This window comes from Sapajus apella, unplaced genomic scaffold, assembly GCF_009761245.1.
Source record: "Sapajus apella isolate SASKATOON/1434 unplaced genomic scaffold, GSC_monkey_1.0 scaffold1, whole genome shotgun sequence".
Lineage (NCBI taxonomy): Eukaryota > Metazoa > Chordata > Mammalia > Primates > Cebidae > Sapajus > Sapajus apella.
Genome location: NW_022436941.1, coordinates 12,374,739 through 12,396,805, shown reverse-complemented (window position 1 = coordinate 12,396,805; position 22,067 = coordinate 12,374,739). Strand labels below are relative to the sequence as shown.

General features: G+C 38.0%; 1 protein-coding gene across 3 annotated transcripts in view; it reads right to left on the bottom strand.

The window, feature by feature from the left end:
* Nucleotides 1-422: 422 nt before the first annotated feature.
* Nucleotides 423-22,067, bottom strand: part of FBN2 (fibrillin 2) — a 263,141-nt gene continuing 241,496 nt past the window's right edge. For 2 of the 3 annotated variants that reach the window (XM_032262361.1, XM_032262432.1), the window contains 10 exons: nt 20,785-20,910; nt 19,276-19,482; nt 17,976-18,101; nt 16,200-16,322; nt 14,460-14,576; nt 13,735-13,863; nt 12,352-12,471; nt 6,030-6,261; nt 4,356-4,527; nt 1,617-2,363 (listed from right to left, as the gene is read on the bottom strand). In XM_032262361.1, the coding sequence (XP_032118252.1) occupies nt 1,989-2,363; nt 4,356-4,527; nt 6,030-6,261; nt 12,352-12,471; nt 13,735-13,863; nt 14,460-14,576; nt 16,200-16,322; nt 17,976-18,101; nt 19,276-19,482; nt 20,785-20,910 (1,727 nt within the window). In that variant the 3' untranslated portion in view covers nt 1,617-1,988. Of the gene's footprint in view, nt 2,364-4,355; nt 4,528-6,029; nt 6,262-12,351; nt 12,472-13,734; nt 13,864-14,459; nt 14,577-16,199; nt 16,323-17,975; nt 18,102-19,275; nt 19,483-20,784; nt 20,911-22,067 lie in introns of all 3 variants that reach the window. The other variant, XM_032262277.1, reaches the window with a different exon arrangement.

Here is a 22,067-nt window from a genome sequence, read left to right as displayed (position 1 = left end):
GCCATTTGGCCTAGGATATGCCTTTGCTTAAAAACTTGGGTTCAGGAAGTTTCTACCTTAGAGAAGTAAGACTCTAAAAGAATGTGTCACTCACTTCCTCATGAATACTTTAGGAGGCCTTAGCATAAAATGAAGAAATTCTTTGAAGTTTCTAGAATGATGGGTCCCAGGAAACTTAGAACTTATTCAGAAGTGAATGACCGACTGCCTTGATTATGTCCTTCTATTTGAATGTAACTTCAAATTGTAATCATCAGTTGAATATATGTTTACTTGCTTTACAGATCTGCCAGCACTCCTTTATTTTCCTGTGTGTCTCGCTCTCTGTCTGTTACTTCAATACAGGTTCCCACAGGCAAAGCCCCCAGCCCCTCCCACAAATATAAGAGGGGTTGTAGTTTTATAAAATTCTCAGCCAGAAAACTACCCCAAAATAAGCTTTATTGCAAGGAAAGTGTCATATTTGATACACAGACCTACAAAAACAAACAAAACCAAAAACCATGAGTTTTTCCTCACGAACACTTGATTACAAATTTACACTGTTCCTTTTTTTTTTTTTTTTTAGTTATTAAAAAAAGAAACAAAACAATAAAACCTCGAAACACTGGGTATTCCTGGTTACTAATCTTTGGTCAGCACAGGTTTGAGAGGAGCAACCGGGAGTCTGTGTGTGCTTTGGCCATTTCACATAAGAGGTTTGGTCACTGGTCCAGGGAACAGGTTCTTGGGTTGAGAATAATAATGGATATGTACTCTTATTAGCACATCCTGGTACAATATCTTTTTAAATGACTAAAGCAAACTAAACATCAATTCGTTGTACAAACATCTTTCATACACAATAGGCTATGATAAAACGAGGCATATGGTGTATAACTACAGTATTAATGAAAATTCTAAAAAAAAAAAAGGGGAGGTTTAAAACGACAACAACAACATATATTCCTTGGCTGCACTGCATGATTTGTTTGCACATATGGCAATCCTGAAATAACTTGAACATAATAAATGCACCACTATCTAAGACAGCACCAAACACTACAGAACGCCAGGTGTTCCCTTTCAAAGGGATGGCGGTTCTTCAGCTGCCTACAGCACCACAAGTATGCAGTGCACCCTGGGTAAGAATGAGGTGTTGTGGGTAGCACATGTGGTTCCTTGAGGTTATGAGAAGGAAATACAGTACAGTTTGGCCTGCAATGCTAATGGTCTCACAAGCAGTCAAGGTATTTTGCTACAGTGGTTGTGCTTCATCTTCTGTTGCCTGGTGTGTCTGGTGATGTGTAATGTTGTCATAGGAGCTGCTTTGGCTTCGATCTACTTTATAAAGGATCTAATGACATTTGTGTCTTTTAAATTACTGATTACACTGCCCATTCAGCTCTGTGAGGCTTTCTTTAAAATCATCAGGTGTGTATCAGCTAGATGACTGTCAGAAAACCAAAGGAAACATCTCTTGTATCTACTGGATTTTTAAAAAGCACCTCTAAAAGAAATAGCTCAAATTTATAAATCTAAAGAAAAACAAGTGAGTTTCCCTTTTTGTTTACATAGTTTGTTCATTTATCCATATATTACTGCATTAAAAATAAATAAACATCTATATTTTTTTTAATTAGCAACTATAGCAAAATACCCAAAGTGTTACAGACTGCTAACAGGAAAAAAAAAAAAGCTCACATTATTTTTGTGCATTTAGTGCCATATGCTGATATTTTGAACATTTAGGTTTTCTTTAATATATTTTAAAATGAAGTTATATAAAAAATACAGTAACCACGGTTGCCTTTGTGCTCAAATCTTTGGCCATACCAGAGTCTAAATTATCCCTCCCTGTGAGGGTCAACATTCAAAGTCTGAGACAGGGAGGAAAGCAACAAAAGTTATTACTTTTTTTCCCTCTTTAAAATTAGTCCTTGACTTTTCAAATGTTTCTGCAGGATGGCTGTGCTAGGATTTGAGCCTGGGCCCAAGTCTGTAAAGGGTTAATACAGCTGAATCTGCAGCATCATTCTGAGAGCCTCCCCAAGCTCCCCTAGGAGGTAGTCATCCTCATAGCTCTCTAACAGTTTCTCAAGCTCCTTCCTCTTGTAGAGAGGGATGCTAGTGATTTCCAGTGTGTATGTGCCGGGCATGAGCTTCTTCCTGGCCGTGTGCAAGTAGCTGGTCCCATGCCTTTGGTTGATGCGGAAGAGGCCATCATGATTCCCTTGAGAGATGACATAACGGATGTGGTTGTTGAGGGGCTGGATGGCGGGCCTTAGTTTCAGGATGTGTTCCTTAGAGCCAAGGCCGGAGAGGTTGAACTTCATGTTGACGGGGCTGTCCATGTCAACACTGTCTAGGCTGATCTGTTCAACCTGGAGGACAAGCAGGAAATGATTTGGAACAAGCTTCTATAGCACAAGCAGAGGACGAGAAAGAAATCAGCTACAGGAGCTTTGGTCACAAGGACAGGCTGTGGCTTCTCACTCCCCATTTCTGCACTCTCCTTACCAGCAGCGGTGGTGAAAGAGGCTATTGTACATTTTTGTCAGTTGAGAGAAAAGGCCAATTTCATAGAGAATGCCCCATAAATCTTTATGACTTCTCACTCAGCCTTAACGTGGTAATTAAGGTTACAGGACTGAGCCTACAGAGTGTTCACGTTTCAAGTTTTTTTTGGATGTTTATAAAATATTGTGCTTATTAATAATTTTAAAAAAAGAAAATTTAGGTAATGATTGCTTTTCTTTTTACTTTTTTTTCTCAAGTCAAAAAGAAGTGCTGCTGTTGAGCATCAGCAGGGACTGCGCCCAGGGGAATCTTCTGTCTGAAGGCTGGGCTTTGATTTGTAAGGTCTGTGAATGGTGAGTGAGTTTACTGGGAGCTATCAGAGGTACACACAGTGATCTGTGGAGTTCTCAGGGCTCCAGTTTGAACCAACATCTTTGGTAAAAGGCAGTGAGGCAGGGCTTAGATAAAGCAAACTTGACTTTTGCTCAAAGGGTTGGGAGGGGTACAAATGATATTTAAATAAGATAGGATAAAAACCACAATGCTTTGATTGGGCACCTGCTAAGTAAGAATTTGGCAATGGTGACCCAGAAGTGCCCATCAGTGTTCAGGCAGAATTATGTCCTGGTACCCCAGCAGGAAAGTTTATAAGCAGAACTTCTGGATTTGCAGCTTTGGGAACTTGATGAGTATCTCAACTGCCATACTTAAACATCAGCTGGATATCTTAGTCTACTTAAGGTAAATGTGACACTGGTTTATTTTTTATTATAAAATAGCATGATAAACTTCTTGGCTAGAGAAGTCAGATCATATAGACAAAGTTTTTGAGGCCCATAAAACTGAAGCAAGTTGTCCAATTCACACAGCCAGCTAGTTGTTGATTAGATTTCTTGGTGTGGTAATTTCTCAGCCATATTAATGGCAGAGAGTGGAGAGTGATGACCTCATGCTGTCTCTGATCTTTGGGAAAATCTTCAAGATCTCTAGATACTAGATATTAATCACTGAAAGGAACTGAACATGTGTGATATATATGCCAGACTTTGTTCCATCAGTTCACGGGTTTCAATTCAGTTAACCCTTCCATCAGCCTTCAGAGGTAAGCATTATCATTCCCATTTACAGGTGAAAAAACTGAGGTTGAGAGAAGTTAAATAAGCCCACCCTATGTAACAGAGGTAACAGATGGGGAAGGCCAGGGAATTACATTCAAAACCAAGTAGTCTATGGCCCACCCCTTTAAACACCGTTCAAATGCCATTAGGGAAGGGAAATATCAGTGGAAGGCAATTTCCAACTTCAGTTCCTTACAGAATTCAAGTGATTTGGAAGACAAAAGTTTTTAATGCAGGAACAACTGTCTTATAAATAAATCACAGAATATGAGACTTAGTTGGCTTCCCTGGTCAAAATTAAAATCAGCCTTGTGTGCTATACAAATATAAAACAGAACTGAACAAATTCAAAATTATTTCATTTTTTGAATCATGTCAGAATAACTATTTCCTCAATGAACGTAGCCTGCAGCATACATCAAAAACTACAACAAAAGAAAATGCTCTGAAACTGTGAATCTTAAAGTCTTTTCTCACAAGCTTTGTGTTTTGATCTAATAATTCAATCTTTTTTTTTTTTAAATTGTACTTTAGGTTCTGGGGTACATGTGTAGATCATACAGGATTGTTGCACAGGTACATTTAATTTACTTGTATTTTCCATACTGGCTCCATTAATTTATGCATTAAATTCAAGATACGATTTACTTCAGTGAGGCTAAAAACTACATGAACTGCACCGTATACAAGATCCATGTGGATAAAATACTGTGGTGACACAAAGTTAGATTTACTCACAGCAGTGGGATCAGGTTCATGAGCACTTCTCTTCTGCCTGCTGTCTTTCTTAGAATAGCCGTTGATTTTGCACTCATAGCATGCTTCTGGGGACAGAGCATTTTCTTCATCCACCTCTGTATCCAGTGACAGGTACTGCCCCTTGTTAAATCCCATTCCTGAGACACAGTGGCTATTTGTAAAAAGCAATGTATTGTTAGACTTTATCACTGACTTTGATCATAGTTTTCCACTGGTAGAGCAGACTCCTCAGAAACACGAAACCAACAGAGCAAACTCTAAGCTCATAAACATAAAACCCTAATATTCTTTGTAACTCTTTTCTTTTTCTTTTAAAGACAAAGTCTTGTTCTGTTTACCAAGCTGGAGTACAGTCGCACAATCTTGCTCACTGCAGCCTCGAACTTCTGGACTCAAGAGATCCTTCTGCCTCAGCCTCCAAATCCACAGGGATAACTGACACACACTACCACATCCAGTTATTTTTTTTAATTTTAATTTTTTGTAGAGATAGGGTCTTGCTATATTGCCCTGGCTGATCTCCAACTTCTGGCTTCCAGCAGTCCTCCTGCCTTGGACTTCCAAAGGACTAGGATTATAGGCATGAGCCACCATCTCCTATAATTCTTTAACACATAATAGATGAATTTTTCCCTTATTTTGAAAAAGCAAAATTCTTCGGAGGGTGAGCCCTATGCTTTCCCAATTTTCCATCTTAATTAGACTGGAGTACTGAGCATAATTAACTCCAGAAGGTAAAAGCAAGGTATGAATTTCCAAAGAGAACGCTAAGAGAGGTTCCATTGTTTCAGGGGCCTGAAGCCTGTATTTGCTGCTTGCAACAAAGCTCCCTGCTTTAAAAACGGAGATTTCTGAACTTGTATTTTGGTTAGTGAGTCAATGAATTGGCTCTAAATGACCTTTGTCTAGACCAAGCCTTTTAAGTATTATCATATACCATTGTTGGACAGACTTGGTCCATGCCTTGTAATCAATGCCTTGCACACTGCTCCTTTCAAAGAAGGCAACCTGGACTGACCTCTAAATGCCCATCTTCTGTATTACTGAGCACCACTGCATTCCTGGAAGGATGCAAATGGCCAGTAACTTGGCCACAGCCCATGGGACTTGAGACAGTGTGCCAGGTCGGAGGGAAGCCAGTCTTGTGGGTTGGGCCTGTGCCAAGTGGCACCACACCAACTAGGTACCATCCCCTCTCTGTGCAGTAGAAAAGCCACATCAGCAAAGAAAGGGATAAACTTCTTCCTCAGTGATCACTGTGCTTGCACCTTCCAGAATTTGTAGAAGAACCCATGGCAAGGACATTTCCACTTCTACCTCACAGCCCTTCTACCTGTGAGCCACATTTTTAAACATCTCCTTGTCTCTGGCCTTGGGTCAGATTGAATCAGTTCAGGCACTTATTAAGAGGAGCAAAGAGTGGTATTTACATACAAGTTCAAGTTTTATGCTCATCACAAAGGAAGTAATCCTATACCCTGAGCACGGTCCGTGTGTGCTTTCTTGGTAATTATCTGCATACCCTAAGAGCTCTAATCAGTGCTTTTTTGGCTTGTCTTTTGGACACTGTACTCTTCTCTGCAGGAGTAGGTGGCCTGAACTCACTAAGGGACCATGTATTACCCTGTGTGGTGAGGCTGAAGACCACCTTACCCTTGTCCTACTCTGTAGTACCCAGGGGGGCAGCCACAGAGATAGCCCCCCTCAGTGTTGGAGCAGCCGTAATTGCAGGGGTTCTTGGAGGAGGAACACTCATTCACATCGTGGCAGGCACTGGAGAACTGGTCGAAGGAGAACCCCGAGGGGCAGGCGCACTTGTAACTCCCTAGTGTGTTGTAGCAGGAAGCAGAACCGCATGCATTGGGATTGGAGCATTCATTCTCATCTAGTGAAAACGAAGAAAGAAACTCTTACGCAGGGAAGCAGGCAACAGCAAAAACGTGAACAAGCCTGGAGTCTCAGGTGCCTGTGATCTTATGGCAGAAATAACTCTAGAACTGTATTATTTTTTTTTTTAATTCTGGTGATTGATTTGCAAAGCATATGAATGAATTAAATCTCCCTAAATTGTGGCTTTAAAAAACCCTTGTTTTGCTTTTTTAAATTCTGTTTGTACTCTGTTTCCAAGTATGTCTGCAGCCCTTGGGGACAGATATTTGCAGTTTGCCTGATGAATAACCTTTCTATTCTCTTAACAGAAGGTTACTTCAAAAGCCTATTATCTCAGGCAAATCCTTAGAGATAGAGAGTAAATTACTTTGCCAGGGCCTGTCGGGAGAAAGACATGGGGAATGACTGCTATTGCCTATGGTATTTCTTTTGGAGGTGATGAGAATGTTCTGAAACTGGTAGTATTGATGACTGCATACCCTTCTGAGAACCTACAAAACTCATCTACCTGTACACTTTAAAAGGGAGAATTTTATATCAATTTAAAAAATCCCTATAAGTATTTGTATCCATTCCCCCAGCAATTCCCCCAAACCTTCATTATATAGGAGGAGAAAGCACAAAAAATTTAAAAACCCTAAATGAAAACAATGGAAACAAACACTATTTAATTAGAGCAATTGAACCTAGTTTAAACCATCTGATGCACTGACTATCAGTGTTGATCACTGATGAGAAGCCCTGGGGAAATCTGCCTGAAATGCTTCCTTCTGTATCCCCCGCTCCCCACCTGTCTATCACATGAATGGCTAAAGATACTCACACAAGTAGTGACAGATAAAAATGTTTGTGGCTTTTCAATTTGCATTTTGTCCTAAGTCTTTTTCTTTTGCTAACGTGTTGCTTTTATTAGTTTCCTGAGGGGGTATTTCACCCTATTTCTGCCATATATTTGAGTTAAAAATCTAACAGTGTCATATGGATTCAAGGGAAGAAAGTCAGCAATTTTATAGAGGCAAGCTGGATTCCTCAACCCTGCCCAGAAGAATCTAGACTCTTTTGAAATAAATCCCTAATGTGTCATACCCAGGCACCTACCACTTAGAGGTACCCATTTTAGTAGAACAAACTTACAAACTAATACCTCCAATTAAGGGTATCTGCCCATGTATTTTTAGTTTTGGACTCATCTTTGAAAAAATTTATTCCTCTGCTCATGGAGTCTTTTCTGATTATAAGGCAGGCAGTCTTCTGGCTGGACTCCAGTGCGAGCTACTCTGGGGGTGACTGCCTTGCCAAAGTGTCCACCTCAAGGTCTCATAAAGGGGAATTGGGATACACCACACCATCTTAAAGTCAGACTATTCCAAACAGAGCTTCCACATTTAGTAAAAACCTGTGCAGCTAGTTTAGAAACACAAACTTCAGGAAACCTAAAAACTTTGTAATTAAATTGGCACTCCATTCATGTTCCTATTTCTACTTATGTTCTCCTTTAAAAAAATTCTATTGAAGCTATCACTATATGAAATATTAGAGAATCACTCTTTTGGATGAAGGTCTATAGAATTAAACAAGAAGTCCATGATATTTACTAAATAAAGTGGTGGACGTCATATTTTATAAATATTGTAATATAATAAAATTGTTTTACATTATTATTACAATCATTTATTTTTTTATTTTACATTAAGTTCTGGGACACATTTGCAGAACGTCCAGGTTTGTTACATAAGTATATGTGTGTCATGCGGTGTGCTGCACCTATTGACCCATCCTCTAGGTTTCCTCCCCTTGCCCCCACCCTAACAGGTCCCAATGTGTTTGTTCCCTTCCCTGTGTCCATGTGTTCTCATTGTTCCCCCACTTATGTGGGAGTTCTCATTCAACTCCCACTTACGAGTGAGAAAAAGTGGTGTTTGGTTTTCTGTTCCTGTGTTAGTTTGCTGAGGATGATTGCTTCCAGCTTCAACCATGTCCCTGCAAAGGACATGCTCTCATTCCTTTTTATGGCTGCATAGTATTCCATGGTGTATATGTACCACATTTTCTTTATTCATTCTATCAGTGATGGGCATTTGGGCTGGTTCCATGTCTTTGCTATTGTAAATAGCACTGCAATAAACACACATGTGTATGTGTCTTTATAGTAGAATGATTTATATTCCTTTGGGTATATATCCAGTAACAGGATTGCTGAGTCAAATGGTATTTCTGGTTCTCGATCCTTGAGGAATCACCACACTGTCTTCAACAATGGTTAACTAATTCACATTCCCACAGGGTAAAAGCATTCCTATTTCTCCACAGCCTTGCCAACATCTATTGTTTCTTGACTTTTTAATAATTACCATTCTGACTAGAATGAAATGGTATCTCATTGCAGTTTTGATTTGCATTTCTCTAACAATCAGTGATGTTGAGCTGTGTTCATATGTTTATTGGCTGCATAAATGTATTTTTTTGAGAAGCATCTGTTCATACCCTTTGCCCACTTTTTGATGGGACGGTTTGTATTTTTCTTGCAAATTTGTTTAAGTTCCTTGCAGATTCTAGATATTAGATCTTTGTCAGATGGGTAGATTGCAAAATTTTTTTCCCATTCTGTATGCTGCCTGTTCACTCTGATGATAGTTTCTTTTGCTGTGCAGAAGCTCTTTAGATCTTTGAAACCCATGAGAACAAACAGACAACGTATCAGAATATCTGGGACATAGCTAAAGTAGTGGTAAGAGGGAAATTTATAGCATTTATATCTAAATGCCCACATCAGAAAGCTAGAAAGATCTCAAGTTGACACCTTAACAACACAATTAAAAGAGCTAGAGAAGCAAGAGCAAACTAATCCCAAAGCTAGCAGAAAACAAGAAATAATATCAGAGTAGAACTGAAAGAGACAGAGACACGAAAAAATCCTCCAAAAAAAAAAAATCAATTAATCCAGGAGCTGTTTTTTTGAAAAATTAACAAAATAGACTGCTAGTTAGACTAATAAATAACAGAAAAGAATCAAATAGAAATAATAAAATATGATAAAGGGCATATCACCACTGATCCCACAGAAATACAAACTACCATCGAGAATACTATAAACACCTCTATGCAAATAAACTAGGAAATGTAGAAGAAATGGATAAACTCCTGGACACAAACACCCTCCCAGCACTAAATCAGGATGAAGTCGAATCCCTGAATAGACCAATAACAACATCTGAAACTGAGGCAGTAATTAATAGCTACCAACCAAAAAAAGCCCAGGACCAGATGGATTCACAGCTGAATTATACCAGAGGTACAAAGCGGAGATGGTACCATTCCTTCTGAAACTATTCCAAACAATTGAAAAGTAGGGACTATTCCTTAACTGAAATTTAATGAGTCAGCATCATTCTGATACCAAAACCTGGCAGACACACAACAAAAAAAGACAATTTCAGGCCAATATCCCTGACGAATATCGATGTGAAAGTCCTCAATAAAATAATGGCAAACTGAATCCAGCAGCACATCAAAAAACTTATCCACCACGATCAAGTTGGCTTCATCCCTTTGAAGCAAGGCTGGTTCAACATACGCAATTCAATAAACGTAATCCATCACATAAACAGAACCAATGACAAAAACCACACAATTATCTCAATAGATGCAGAAAAGGCCTTTGATAAAACTCAACATCTCTTCATGTTAAAAATTCAATAAAGTAGGTATTGATGGAACATGTCTCAAAATATTAAGAGCTATTTATGACAAATCCACAGCCAATGTCATGATGAATGGGCAAAAGCTGGAACCATTCCCTTTGAAAACCAGTACAAGACAAGAATGCCCTCTCTTACCACTCCTGTTCAACACAGTATTGGAAGTTCTGGCCAGGGCAATCAGGCAAAGAAAGAAATAAAGGGTATTCAAACAGGAAGAGAGGAGGTCAAATTGTATCTGTTTGCAGATGCTATGATTCTACATTTAGAAAACCCCATCATCTGGTCAGGCACAGTGGTTCACACCTGTAATCCTAGCACTTTGGGAGGCTGAGATGGGCAGATCACTTGAGGTTAGGAGTGTCAAACCAGCCTGGCCAATATGGTGAAACCCCATCTCTACTAAAAATACCAAAAAAAAAAAAAAAAAATTAGCTGGGCTTGGTGTTAGGTGCCTGTAATCCCTGCCACTTGGGAGGTGTAGGTTGTAGTGAGCTGAGATCGTGCCACTGCACTCCAGCCTGGGCGACAGAGTGAGACTCCTTCTCAAAACAGCAACAACAACAACAACAACACCTCATCGTCTCAGCCCAAAAACTCAAGCTGATAAGCAACTTCAGCGAAGTCTCAAGATACAAAATCAATGTGCAAAAATCACAAGCATTCCTATACACCAACAACAGACAAGCAGAGAGTCAAATAATGAATGAACTCCCATTCACAATTGCTACAATGAGAATAAAATACATAGGAATACAGCAAATAAGAGATGTGAAGGACCTCTTCAAGGAGAACTACAAACCACTGCTCGAGGAAATGAGAGGATACAAACAAATGGAAAAACATTTCATCTTCTTGGATAGAAAGAATCAATATCATGAACATGGCCATACTGCCCAAAGTAATTTATAGATTCAATGATATTCCCACCATAAATTTCATATGGAACCAAAGAACAGTGTGTATAACCAAGACAATCCTAAGCAAAAGGAACAAAGCTTGAGGCATCATGCTTCCTGACTTCAAACTATACTACAAGTAACCAAAACAGCATGGTACTGGCACCAAAGCAGAGATATAGACCAACAGTACAGAACAGAGACCTCAGAAATAATACCACACATCTACAACCAACCGATCTTCGACAAACCTGACAAAAACAAGCAATAAGGAAAGGATCTCCCATTCAGTAAATGGTGCTGGGAAAGCTGGCTAGCCATATGCAGAAAGCTGAAACTGGACCCCTTCCTTACACCTTATACAAACATTAACTCAAGATGGATTAAAGACTTAAATGTAAAACTCCAAACCATAAAAACGCTAGAAGTGGCCAGGCACGGTGGCTCATGCTTGTAATCCCAGTACTTTGGAAGGCCGAGGAGGGTGGATCACCTGAGGTCAGGTATTTAAGACCAGCCTAGCCAACATGGTGAAACCCTGTCTCTACTTAAAATACAAAAAATTAGCCAGGTGTGGTGGCAGACTCCTGTAATCTCAGCTACTCGAGAGGCTGAGGCAGGAGAATCACTTGAACCTGGGAGGTGGAGTTTACAGTGAGCCAAGATCGTGCCACTGCACTCTAGCCTGGGCAACAGAGCAAGACTCTGTCTCAAAAAAACAAACAAACAAAAAACCACAAAGACTTCATGATGAAAATGTAAAAAACAATTGCAAAAAAAGCCAAAATTGACAAATGGGATCTAATTAAACTAAAGATCTTCTGCACAGCAAAAGAAACTACCATCAGGGTGAACAGGGAACCCACAGAATGTTTTACATTATTTTAATAGCTATGTAAACAATACTGTTCCTGATATTCTAAGACAGATCTTTACCACACCATGAATATACACTCATAGGAGGAAATGCAGAAACTAAGAAGTGATCAAAAGTTAAGACAGTTTTAAAAAAATTATTACAGCATTTGCTGTAAGTAGGTACTTTTCGACCTTAAAACACTTCTCATCATTTATTAAATCTATGTGACAGGAGAGCACAGATGGACAGTCCTCATTAAGTTGATATGAATTCTTTTAGATTCCTATGAGGGGAATGGACAGGAAATCTAAAGATTTCAAATTACAGACAAAAAAAGTGGCTGACCTTGTGAAACAAAGATAATGATTCTTGACATCATCTTCAGAAACTTAAAATTATTTAGCAGAAATTTAAAATGATGAAACCTCTAGTTAAGTTTTAGGTACTTAAAAGTAACCTTTTTACTATAGATATTTTCAAACACACACACACTAGCAGAATGAGTCCCCATGCATCAGTCTTAAGGACTGGTTTTAAAGTCTAAAATTCAAACCTCACGATTTGTTCATCTTATTCAGAGACACTTTCAGGTGAGAAAAGCAAGCGCGACGGAAGAAAACAGCACTCACCGACACACTGATTCCACTGGTAGTGCTGGATGTAGCCTTGGGGGCAGCCACACCTGTAGCCACCCAGGATGTTCTGGCAGCCGTGTTGGCACCTGTGGTTCCCATCACATTCATCAACATCTGCAAAAAACACGCCCAGCAAAACTTTTATGTCACCTTTCTTCTACTATTTTTAAACGCATTCCAAATGAAACCTGGGGTAACTATTATCATGGGAACAAACAAACAAGACATGGCACGCAAAGAGACTGTCATTTTTCCAGGTCACATGCTTATTAGTCAGTGGTGGTGCATGGAACAGTTGTGAGATAAGACCACCTCATTCTTCTGCGCTCCACCGGACCATGGCATGTCAGTACTCCAAATAACATCTCAATTTCAGCAAATCAACCATAGCAACCACAAATGTTGTGCATTTTGAACTGATTAGCTGCATATGGTATGATTTATTTGGTATATCACATATACATATACATTTGCATTGCATATTCCAGTAAGTTTGAAAGCGATTGAGATAGAATCCTCATTTTTGAGAGGATAGAAGCATTACAGAGATACCTAAAAAGTACAATTATTTTGCACGTAAAAATTTTTATTACCATTGAAGATTAATTAGATGTAAATTCCTCTTAAGTATTTAAATATGTTATTTTTAGACAAGATGTGGTATTATTATACATGTGGAATAATTTCTTTGTTTATTTATGCATGCTCCTTTGGAATGAAAACCGAAGCTTTGAAATCTATCCATAAACAGTAAAATAAAATCGGCATGTCCAAGGTGTGTAACAAATTCACATGGATAATTAATAAATGGCATCTTATGGGGATGGTCGCAAGCTGAACTCACACGTGGCAAACAGTTGTAGGTTCAGAATACTTTCAATGTCTCAATGATTTGAGAGATACAACATTAAAATTGACATTTTAAAACTGAATTTTTCTTTGCTGAAAATGAGATACATATAAAAGCTCCACAAGCCTTACAGAGAGCAAATTAAATACTTTAAATATATTTCTAGAAATCTAAATAATATATTTGTAAGAATACTTAATGTTAAAAGGGTGATTAAAATCAAGAAAACTATAAATTACAATGCTATATAAGAATGTAAGGGAATTAAATATAGTCTCACAATCTCTGGCATGGATATTTTAGAAGATACTAATCTTAATACATTTTTCTTGTCATACACTAGCAGTTGCATTATAAATACTGAAGAACTATATGAAATTTTCTTAACTGCAAGCATGTTCCTATTTGGTTCAATATTTTTTTTTGTTTTTTGAGATGATCCCAATTTCTCATTTAGTGTCTCAGAAGTTAAAAATAGATATGGTTTACTGTGACTCGATGAAGAATTTTTGAGCAAATCAACTAACCTTCACAGTTCAGTCCAGTGGCATCAAGCGAGAACCCTCTTTGGCATTCGCAGCTGAAGCTGCCCGGAGTGTTTTGGCAGATTCCTTTTGCTCCACAAAGTGAAGGCTGAGACCCACATTCGTTGTTATCTGGCAAAGCATCAAGAAGGAGAGTGTCAAACTTTCCAATTATGACAGGTCTTAAGTTTCATGTGAAGTCAAAAGCCATGTATGAAAACCTAAGTTTCATGATGTGAAAATGGCATTTTGGGAAAATTTCTATGAAAATTCACTGTCATATTAAAGACAAGAGTGGTAAGAAAAAGTGTATTTCAAGAGGTTTAAGATTAGAGCACATTTTGGGGTGATTGAGGGCACACTGACTGAAAGTTCCTTAACAAGTGTCTTCTAAAATATAAACTCAGTATGTTTGTTAACATGGCCTAAATTACAGCGAGCTTTGAATCATACTTTGTCTGAATACCATGGTTATAATGAGAATGTGATATAAAGGCACTGCTTGAAATACGGCTACTGTGCATGTGCTTGGGTTAAAAAAGGCCCTTTTTCCTTTGGATATTGTTCTTGAAAATATCTATATTATTAGCAACTTCTTTAGGCCACTAATTATGGGGGATTGGTTATGAATATAAGTTCCGGGACATTCTTCTGTTTATAATTTTAAATACAATTTTCATGCATCTACTAGAGGTTTGTAAAATTTCCCATTTGTAATTTTGTCTTACCGATACAAGCAGTGTGATGCTGTGTGAAACCAGGTGGACATTTACAGGTGAATCCCCCCAGGGTGTTGACACAGAGGAACTGGCAGTTATGCTGTTTGGTTTGACATTCGTCGAGGTCTGAAATTAGACAGAAGCCAATGAAAATCACAGCATATTATCTGCCTATATTTCCTTTCTCGTGAAGCTACAGGAGATGCACATGCTCCATTGGGAGCATTTGTCTAGCTTTTTGCTAGAAGCTTCGTAGATTTCCATAGACATATGGCAAGCAGTTTCTTTTTACATATTTAAGCAGAATAAATATTATGGGCTACGATGATAGGACAAATAAGGCAGTACATAAGAAACTGAATGGCAGAATCAGAGCAGTTTCCAATAACTATTCTAAAAGCTACTATCTAAAGGTTATAATTCTTGCATTGAATACAGTATAGTACATGGCTGATTACTTATCCTTACTTAAAGGAAGGATTAAATAAAAATGATATAGAATCTGGAATGTGATGAAGGTCTTAACACAAACACCAAGAGTCTCCATATTCAGAAGAAAACACGGGCATTAATACTAAAGAAAGCAAAATATAGCATCTGTAATTCTAGTCATAAATGGTATTGATATTTGGACTCTACTAATAAAAATCTCAAAATTTGATTTTGGCCATAATAAAACTTAATTTGGAAACTATATTTAAAATAAATGTACCACATAAGATGTAGGCAAGACTAATTCAATATTTTACAGCTTAAAAATGCTTTAGTCATACTCATTTATAAACAATGTATAACATGGACCTATATCAGTTCACTAAACAGGTCCAAGCATTGCTTGCTATTATTGTAATTTTTTTGATATGCCTTGGAAATAAAACCTCATTTTATTGAGAATAATCTATATTTTAAAAATTTGCTCAGTCCATTAATTTCATTCTGATGAGGCTTGCTGTAAAATCAAATATATAATTATAGTATTGAAGCTATTTTAATGATCTAACTTAGCTTGATAAATAATTACATTTCATACCATCTAAGCAAAAAATTTAAATTTACCTATCCATTTTCACTTTCCACGTAAACCTAGAATAAACGTAGCTTAGAGAAATAAAAAGCTTAGATAAGCAACAACAATCTTATCTTAGTGATTTGTTTTGATCTCTTCCCACACCAACATTTTTTGTTATATTTTATTTAAAAAATGTATGTAGCTTTCTATAAGAAGCAAACTGTTTTGACTTGGGTTTTAATTCTCTCTGCTTCCTGCAATAAGACTATTGGTAAAATTTTCTATGAGTAATAATGTGGCCACTAGGAAGGTACTTTTTAATGAAGGTGATACACATGGCATGATCCCTGATAATCTAACATTTAAATTTGAAAGAAAAGGCTGGGCGCGGTGGCTCAAGCCTGTAATCCCAGCACTTTGGGAGGCCGAGGCGGGTGGATCACGAGGTCAAGAGATCGAGACCATCCTGGTCAACATGGTGAAACCCCGTCTCTACTAAAAATACAAAAAATTAGCTGGGCATGGTGGTGCGTGCCTGTAATCCCAGCTACTCAGGAGGCTGAGGCAGGAGAATTGCCGGAACCCAGGAGGTGGAGGTTGCGGTGAGCCGAGATCGGGCCATTGCACTCCAGCCTGGGTAACATGAGTGAAACTCCGTCTCAAAAAAAAAAAAAAAAAAAAAAAAATTTGAAAGAAAAGAGACAGACAAGGGTCACAATTGTCAGAGACTCTTCACTCACCTTTGCACGTCTTTCCATCCTCTTGCAGGACATACCCCCTCGGACAGGAACACTGGTAACTCCCCTCAGTGTTCTTGCAGATGAAGTTGCATGGTTTCGGGGACTGGGAACATTCATCAAGGTCTAAGTAAAAGTGATGCGAAGATTAAATTACTGGTTAAAAGAAACAACTGGCCTCTTTCCTCCTTCCATATTCTCACTTCATACTTTCTGTTTTTCCTCTTCAACTTAAAGTGGAATATAGCCAGAGAGAAATGATGCACAGAACGATATTCTCTAAAGTAACATGTGGGTTTACTTTGTAAATCTACGGATCTTGGGTAAATATTAAGATGTTTAGACAACTGTCTGGGTTCAAAACTACTACATTCTTTAGATGAATATACTTTGGTTTACAACCTGAAAATCATAAACTTAAAAAGAGTTTCTCTTTTTTTGACACACGGAAGTGGCACAAGTTCTCTTAAACTCTCTTTGCTGAGGCTCGCTTAACCATCTTGTGGAATCACAGATGGTGCTGAAACCTTCCACTTTCCTCTTCAAATCCAGTCCTCACCCCAGTCTTGCCTGCCTCAGGCCCAGGAGGTGGAGCTCTACGGACTCCATGCAGAGGCTCTCCCTTTGCCCTCTGTCTTCTGTCTGGCCCTTATTTCCTCAACTCCCCTCCTGCAAGATAGGCTCAGGCTGGCCGAGTCACTGGATCAGATGTCAGAGGTCCTCTCAAGGCAGACTTCTGAGCACAACTTTCTTCCTCCAGGTTCCAATAACCTCTGCCTCTTTTCTTTTGGCGCAGGTCTAGTACAACCCCAGCACATAGCACTATGCCTCCTGGCTTTCGTACACGCTGCTCACACGTGTATACACGGTCCTTTTGTTAGACCCTCCTTGAATTGTCCTCCTTGAAATATGCCATCCCTTTCCTACTCGGACTCTGACTGACAGCAGACAATCTCCATTTCCTCCACAGAACATACTGTGTTGATGCCCACAGAATGCTGAATCCTCACGATTAATAAATGGCCCGTTCCCTATTACTCATGCTCTTCTGTTTCAAAGAAGTCAGCTGGGTTTTCTTAACCTTTTAATGCCAGGTGTACTTGTTACTGACATAGGTAATTTGATAGAATATCAACTAAACTAATGAAACATAAAGGAGAAAATACTTTTTTCTTCCATAAAAATGCAGTTGAATACTTTGGCAAGACTCAGCAAAAGTCTAAGTCCTTCCTGCCCCACAACCATCATAAATTGGTGTCAGTGAGACAATAAAAACTTAAATAAGAGAGAAATTGTAAAACGGTAGAAGGATTCTGCACTGAGACTGCTCTGCAGCTGGAAATTTTACTTAGGTGATGCTTACTTGGTATACTTCATGCCAAAAAACAGCAAAGAGAAACATGGAAAACACTCTCTTAATATATAATCACACATACTCATAAGAAAAACCCCTTTCCTCCAAAGAATGACAAACAAATGTGCACTTTAAATTTTACATTAAAATATAAAATGTTGAAAGTATGTATTTGTAATTCTTGGTTCCCTGATTGCACACTTTTTTTTTTTTTTGATGAAGTGAAGAATTCTACATCCCACATTATTGGACAAAGGCCAAGTGCTGTGTGATTAACAAGCACATTATTGAGAGAATGACATCATTTACATAAAATGTGTGTTCCAAAGCTCCATAATAAAGACACTCTACTGGTAACAGCTGACTTTAGGAAACAGTAGTTGACTAGACCTCCAATCCCTGGACATAGAGGTGTTCATCCTTACCTATACAAGAGGTTCCAGTGATGTCTGTGGTGTAGCCAACTTTGCAGAAGCATCGGAATGAGCCCACGGTGTTGATGCACTGACCATTGGTGCAGAGGTTTGGCATTACCTTACATTCATCAATATCTGTGGACCAAAACAACAAAAAACAGTCAAGAGCTAACATATAAACAAGGGTAAAACTCGTTAGAAACGAAAAGAAATTAAGAAATGGAGATGAGAGGCTGGGTGCGGTGGCTCACGCCTGTAATCCTAGCACTTTGGGAGGACAAGGTGGGTGGATCACCTGAGGTCAGGAGTTCAAGACCAGACTGGACATCATGGTGAAACCCCATCTTAAAAAATACTAATAATACAATAAAAAAGAAAAAAGAAAAAAAGAGAAAAAAAAAAAGAAATGGAGATGAGATAACTAACTGCAAACATTCCTAATGGCACTGGAGCACCTGTTCATCATTCAGGTGAACAGCAACATGGAAGTGACAGAAAAGTAAACTCAAGTGATGGGAAGAGATAAAGGAAGGCTCTGTTGAAAGCCCTGTTTAAGACTACCCATTTTGCAATCTAGCCATGAGTTATTCGGTGGGGGGGAATCTAGAAAGCTACCTCTTCCAAGTCCAACTAGTTTGGAACTTGTAATAATTTGCCATGGATTGGCCTCAAATTCACATTTACAATAGATTGAAGAAAAGCTTTGTGATGAAACGCTTTGACTGGCAAAGTTGTCATGCATGATATTGGGAATCTGTACAGTAAATGGAGGAAAGACTTTTTTTTAGGACATTAATATATTAGTTGGTTGTACAAGACATGGAGACGACTAACTAGTTGTTAAGACTTGCTAGTCTGTAAAGACATTGCAAATAGAATATGTCTCTGTGTACATTCAAATAAGCACTATTTATTTAAATAAGACAAATATAGTTTGGGGGTTACAAGCATGGCCTTTGGGTCAGACAGATGTGTTCCATTCCTGGGTCCATCCCTTAAAAAGTGAGTGATCTTGGGAAAATTACTTGTTATCTTAGCTTTGTGCTTCACTTCCCTCATCTTTAAAATGGGAATAATACATTCTACCCCTTAGATTTGATAGGAAGATTAACTCAATATTTCTAAAGCATTAGTAAAGACTATTCTTTCTATATACATATATGTGAAAACACACATCAGATATAGATAACAAAGTATAAACATTTTAGCTATTCTTTTTATTGTATCATTTTCACTTTTTCTTCACATTGATCTAAATTCATAAAATTTAATGTGTTGATTATATGAATAAATTTCCTCAACTTCTTACCTCTTCCATCGGTTGTGTATCCTGGGCCATGAGGGCATATCTTTTTGTACTGGGCGGTTCCAGGAAGTGGGCAAAGCTCACACTGGTGGCCCCAGCCTCGCCCACCATCACAGCAGCATTCTGACTTAGTGACAAGATTGCGACTGCTGGATGCCATTTGACATATTGTCTGCAATACCTCTGCAAAGCAGAGTCCCTGTCGATTGTCTGAAATGGCAAAGTAGAAAGAGTTAAGGATTCAAATTGACATTTCATTATCCTGGCTTTCAAATTAAGCAGGGTAATCAAGAATTTCCTTCTTAGGAATAATTAAGAGAGCTTAATGATTATAAAGTTTTGCTGGCAGTTAAATTCGTAACATATTCTTTCACTAAAGACTATAGTTTATTAAATTTGACAAAAAGTGGTACTATACTTTGGTAATAGATTAATTTTTTTTGATTAATCTTTTTTCTCCAATCCATTGCCAACTAAATGATAGCGATTTACCATTTCTGTAGAATACAAGTGAAAATAAAATAAAATTATTTTCCTTTAAATAAGCAAATGGTACCAGAATTAGTTTTTGGAAGGCAAATTATAGACTATATTTTATGAGCTTGGTACTTATTCAGTCTGATCTCTCCTATTTTCTATATCTCTCATATTTTATACATCTGAGTAGACTTAAAAAATATAAATACAATGATTTTTTTCTGATATAAAAGGCAATGAAATCTTTAGTTTTATGAACAGTCCTAGCAAAACTTCATAACATGAACAGAAAATTACACTTTGTATGTAGGATACTTTTCCTATTTCCTAAAAGACTGATGTTAGTAAAGGTACAGACTGGAGTTAATAAACAAAATACGTTTTCTTAACTAAAAGTTTCCTAGAATTTGAAACATATGACATCATTCTGAAAAAAATCTGAAATAGCTGAAATATTCTTTTTATACAAATCAAGTGATGCATCAGTTTACTGCTCTTATTTCTTCATTTACCTTGAATGTTACTATAACACACATTTTACAGCTGCCGTAATTAACTACAATGATTTATAATGTATGCATTTTAGCCTTAAAATACAATATAGTGTCTGAGATTTTTATTTCCCATAAAAAGGTTTTGTGAAACATTTTTTTCTGTACCACAAAATAAAAATTAACCTTCCCTGAATTTCTGAAAAATGGCATTTATTTTGCATTAATTTTGGCAGAGCTGACCTCATATTGCAAATATTTTCTTTTGGAATTAAATCATCCTCTGATGTAAGTTTTACTAAAGTCAAATTTTCCAAAGAGCTTAATTAATCTTAATTTTGGAAAGACTATTTAAGATTGTTATTTACATTACACGTAGATGTGCATATAACACACACGTACAAATATGTCATTTTAATAGATGTGCACCTGAGATTGGGGGATTTGTTCAGCAGACAGGAATATATATGTGGAGCTCTTCTGTGATGACATCATGAACAGATGTTTTATCTACCAAATATAATATATTTGGATGTCAACTTACCAAGGCACTCAGTGCCTGAAGAACTGGACTGGAATCCTTCATTACACTCGCACCTATAGCTTCCAATAATGTTAACACAACGCCCATTTTCACAGATTCCTGGCTTGGTCCTGCATTCATTTTCATCTTTAGAAAAACAAACAATATGAATAACCAGAAAACTGTAAAATTATAATTTACAAGCTATCTTCTAATGAGTTATATCTTATTTAACACTTCTTTGCCAAAGTACAAATATGATGAGATTAAAAATGGTCATGCGTGAATATTAATTTATTTCTAGCTTTACTTCATCCTTCTAGGTGGGTTCTTTCTTACAATGTTTTCTTATTCTTTCTTTTCTTTATCCTTTGCAGAGAAGGGATGGTGTTTATATATAAAATTAGAAATTGGTCTCCAAAAGGGACAGAATTGCCCTGAGACACCAGGCAAGGAAGGGAATTCGGGGGAAAAGAATGTCAGTTTCTGTGATATTAGAGAAAGGGTGGGGAGAGGGGTGGTGGGTGCTGTGTAGAGGTGAGTAAGAGCCACACAGGCCAGGAAAGGAGGACAAGCTCCTGAACTGGCGTTGAGTAAAATCACAGGAACAACAGAGGTCTGTGAGGGCAGTAAATGGGAGAGGAAGCTTAAGTAATACTGCTCTTTTGGTTGGTGATAAAGAAATCTACTTCTGTGAGTGAGAACATGCAGTGTTTGATCTTCCGCTCTTCTGTCAGTTTGCTGAGAATGATGGTTTCCAGGTTCATCCATGTCCCTACAAAGGACCCAAACTCATAGTTTTTGATGGCTGCATAATATTCCATGGTGTATATGTGCCACATTTTCCCTATCCAGTCTATCGTCAATGGGCATTTGGGTTGGTTCCAGGTCTTTGCTATTGTAAACAGTGCTGCAATGACAATTCGTGTGCACGTGTCCTTATAGCAGAACGATTTGTAATCCTTTGGATATATACCTAGTAATGGGATTGCTGGGTCAAATGGAATTTCTATTTCTAGGTCCTTGAGGAATCGCCACACTGTCTTTCACAATGGTTGAACTAATTTACACTCCCACCAACAGTGCAAAAGTGTTCTTATTTCTGCACATCCTCTCCAGCATCTGTTGTCTCCAGATTTTTTAATGATCGCCATTCTAACTGGCGTGAGATGGTATCTCAATGTTGTTTTGATTTGCATTTCTCTGATGACCAGTGATGATGAGCATTTTTTCATATGTTTGTTGCCTCATGTATGTTGAACAATGAGAACACATGGACACAGGGAGGGGAGCACTACACACTT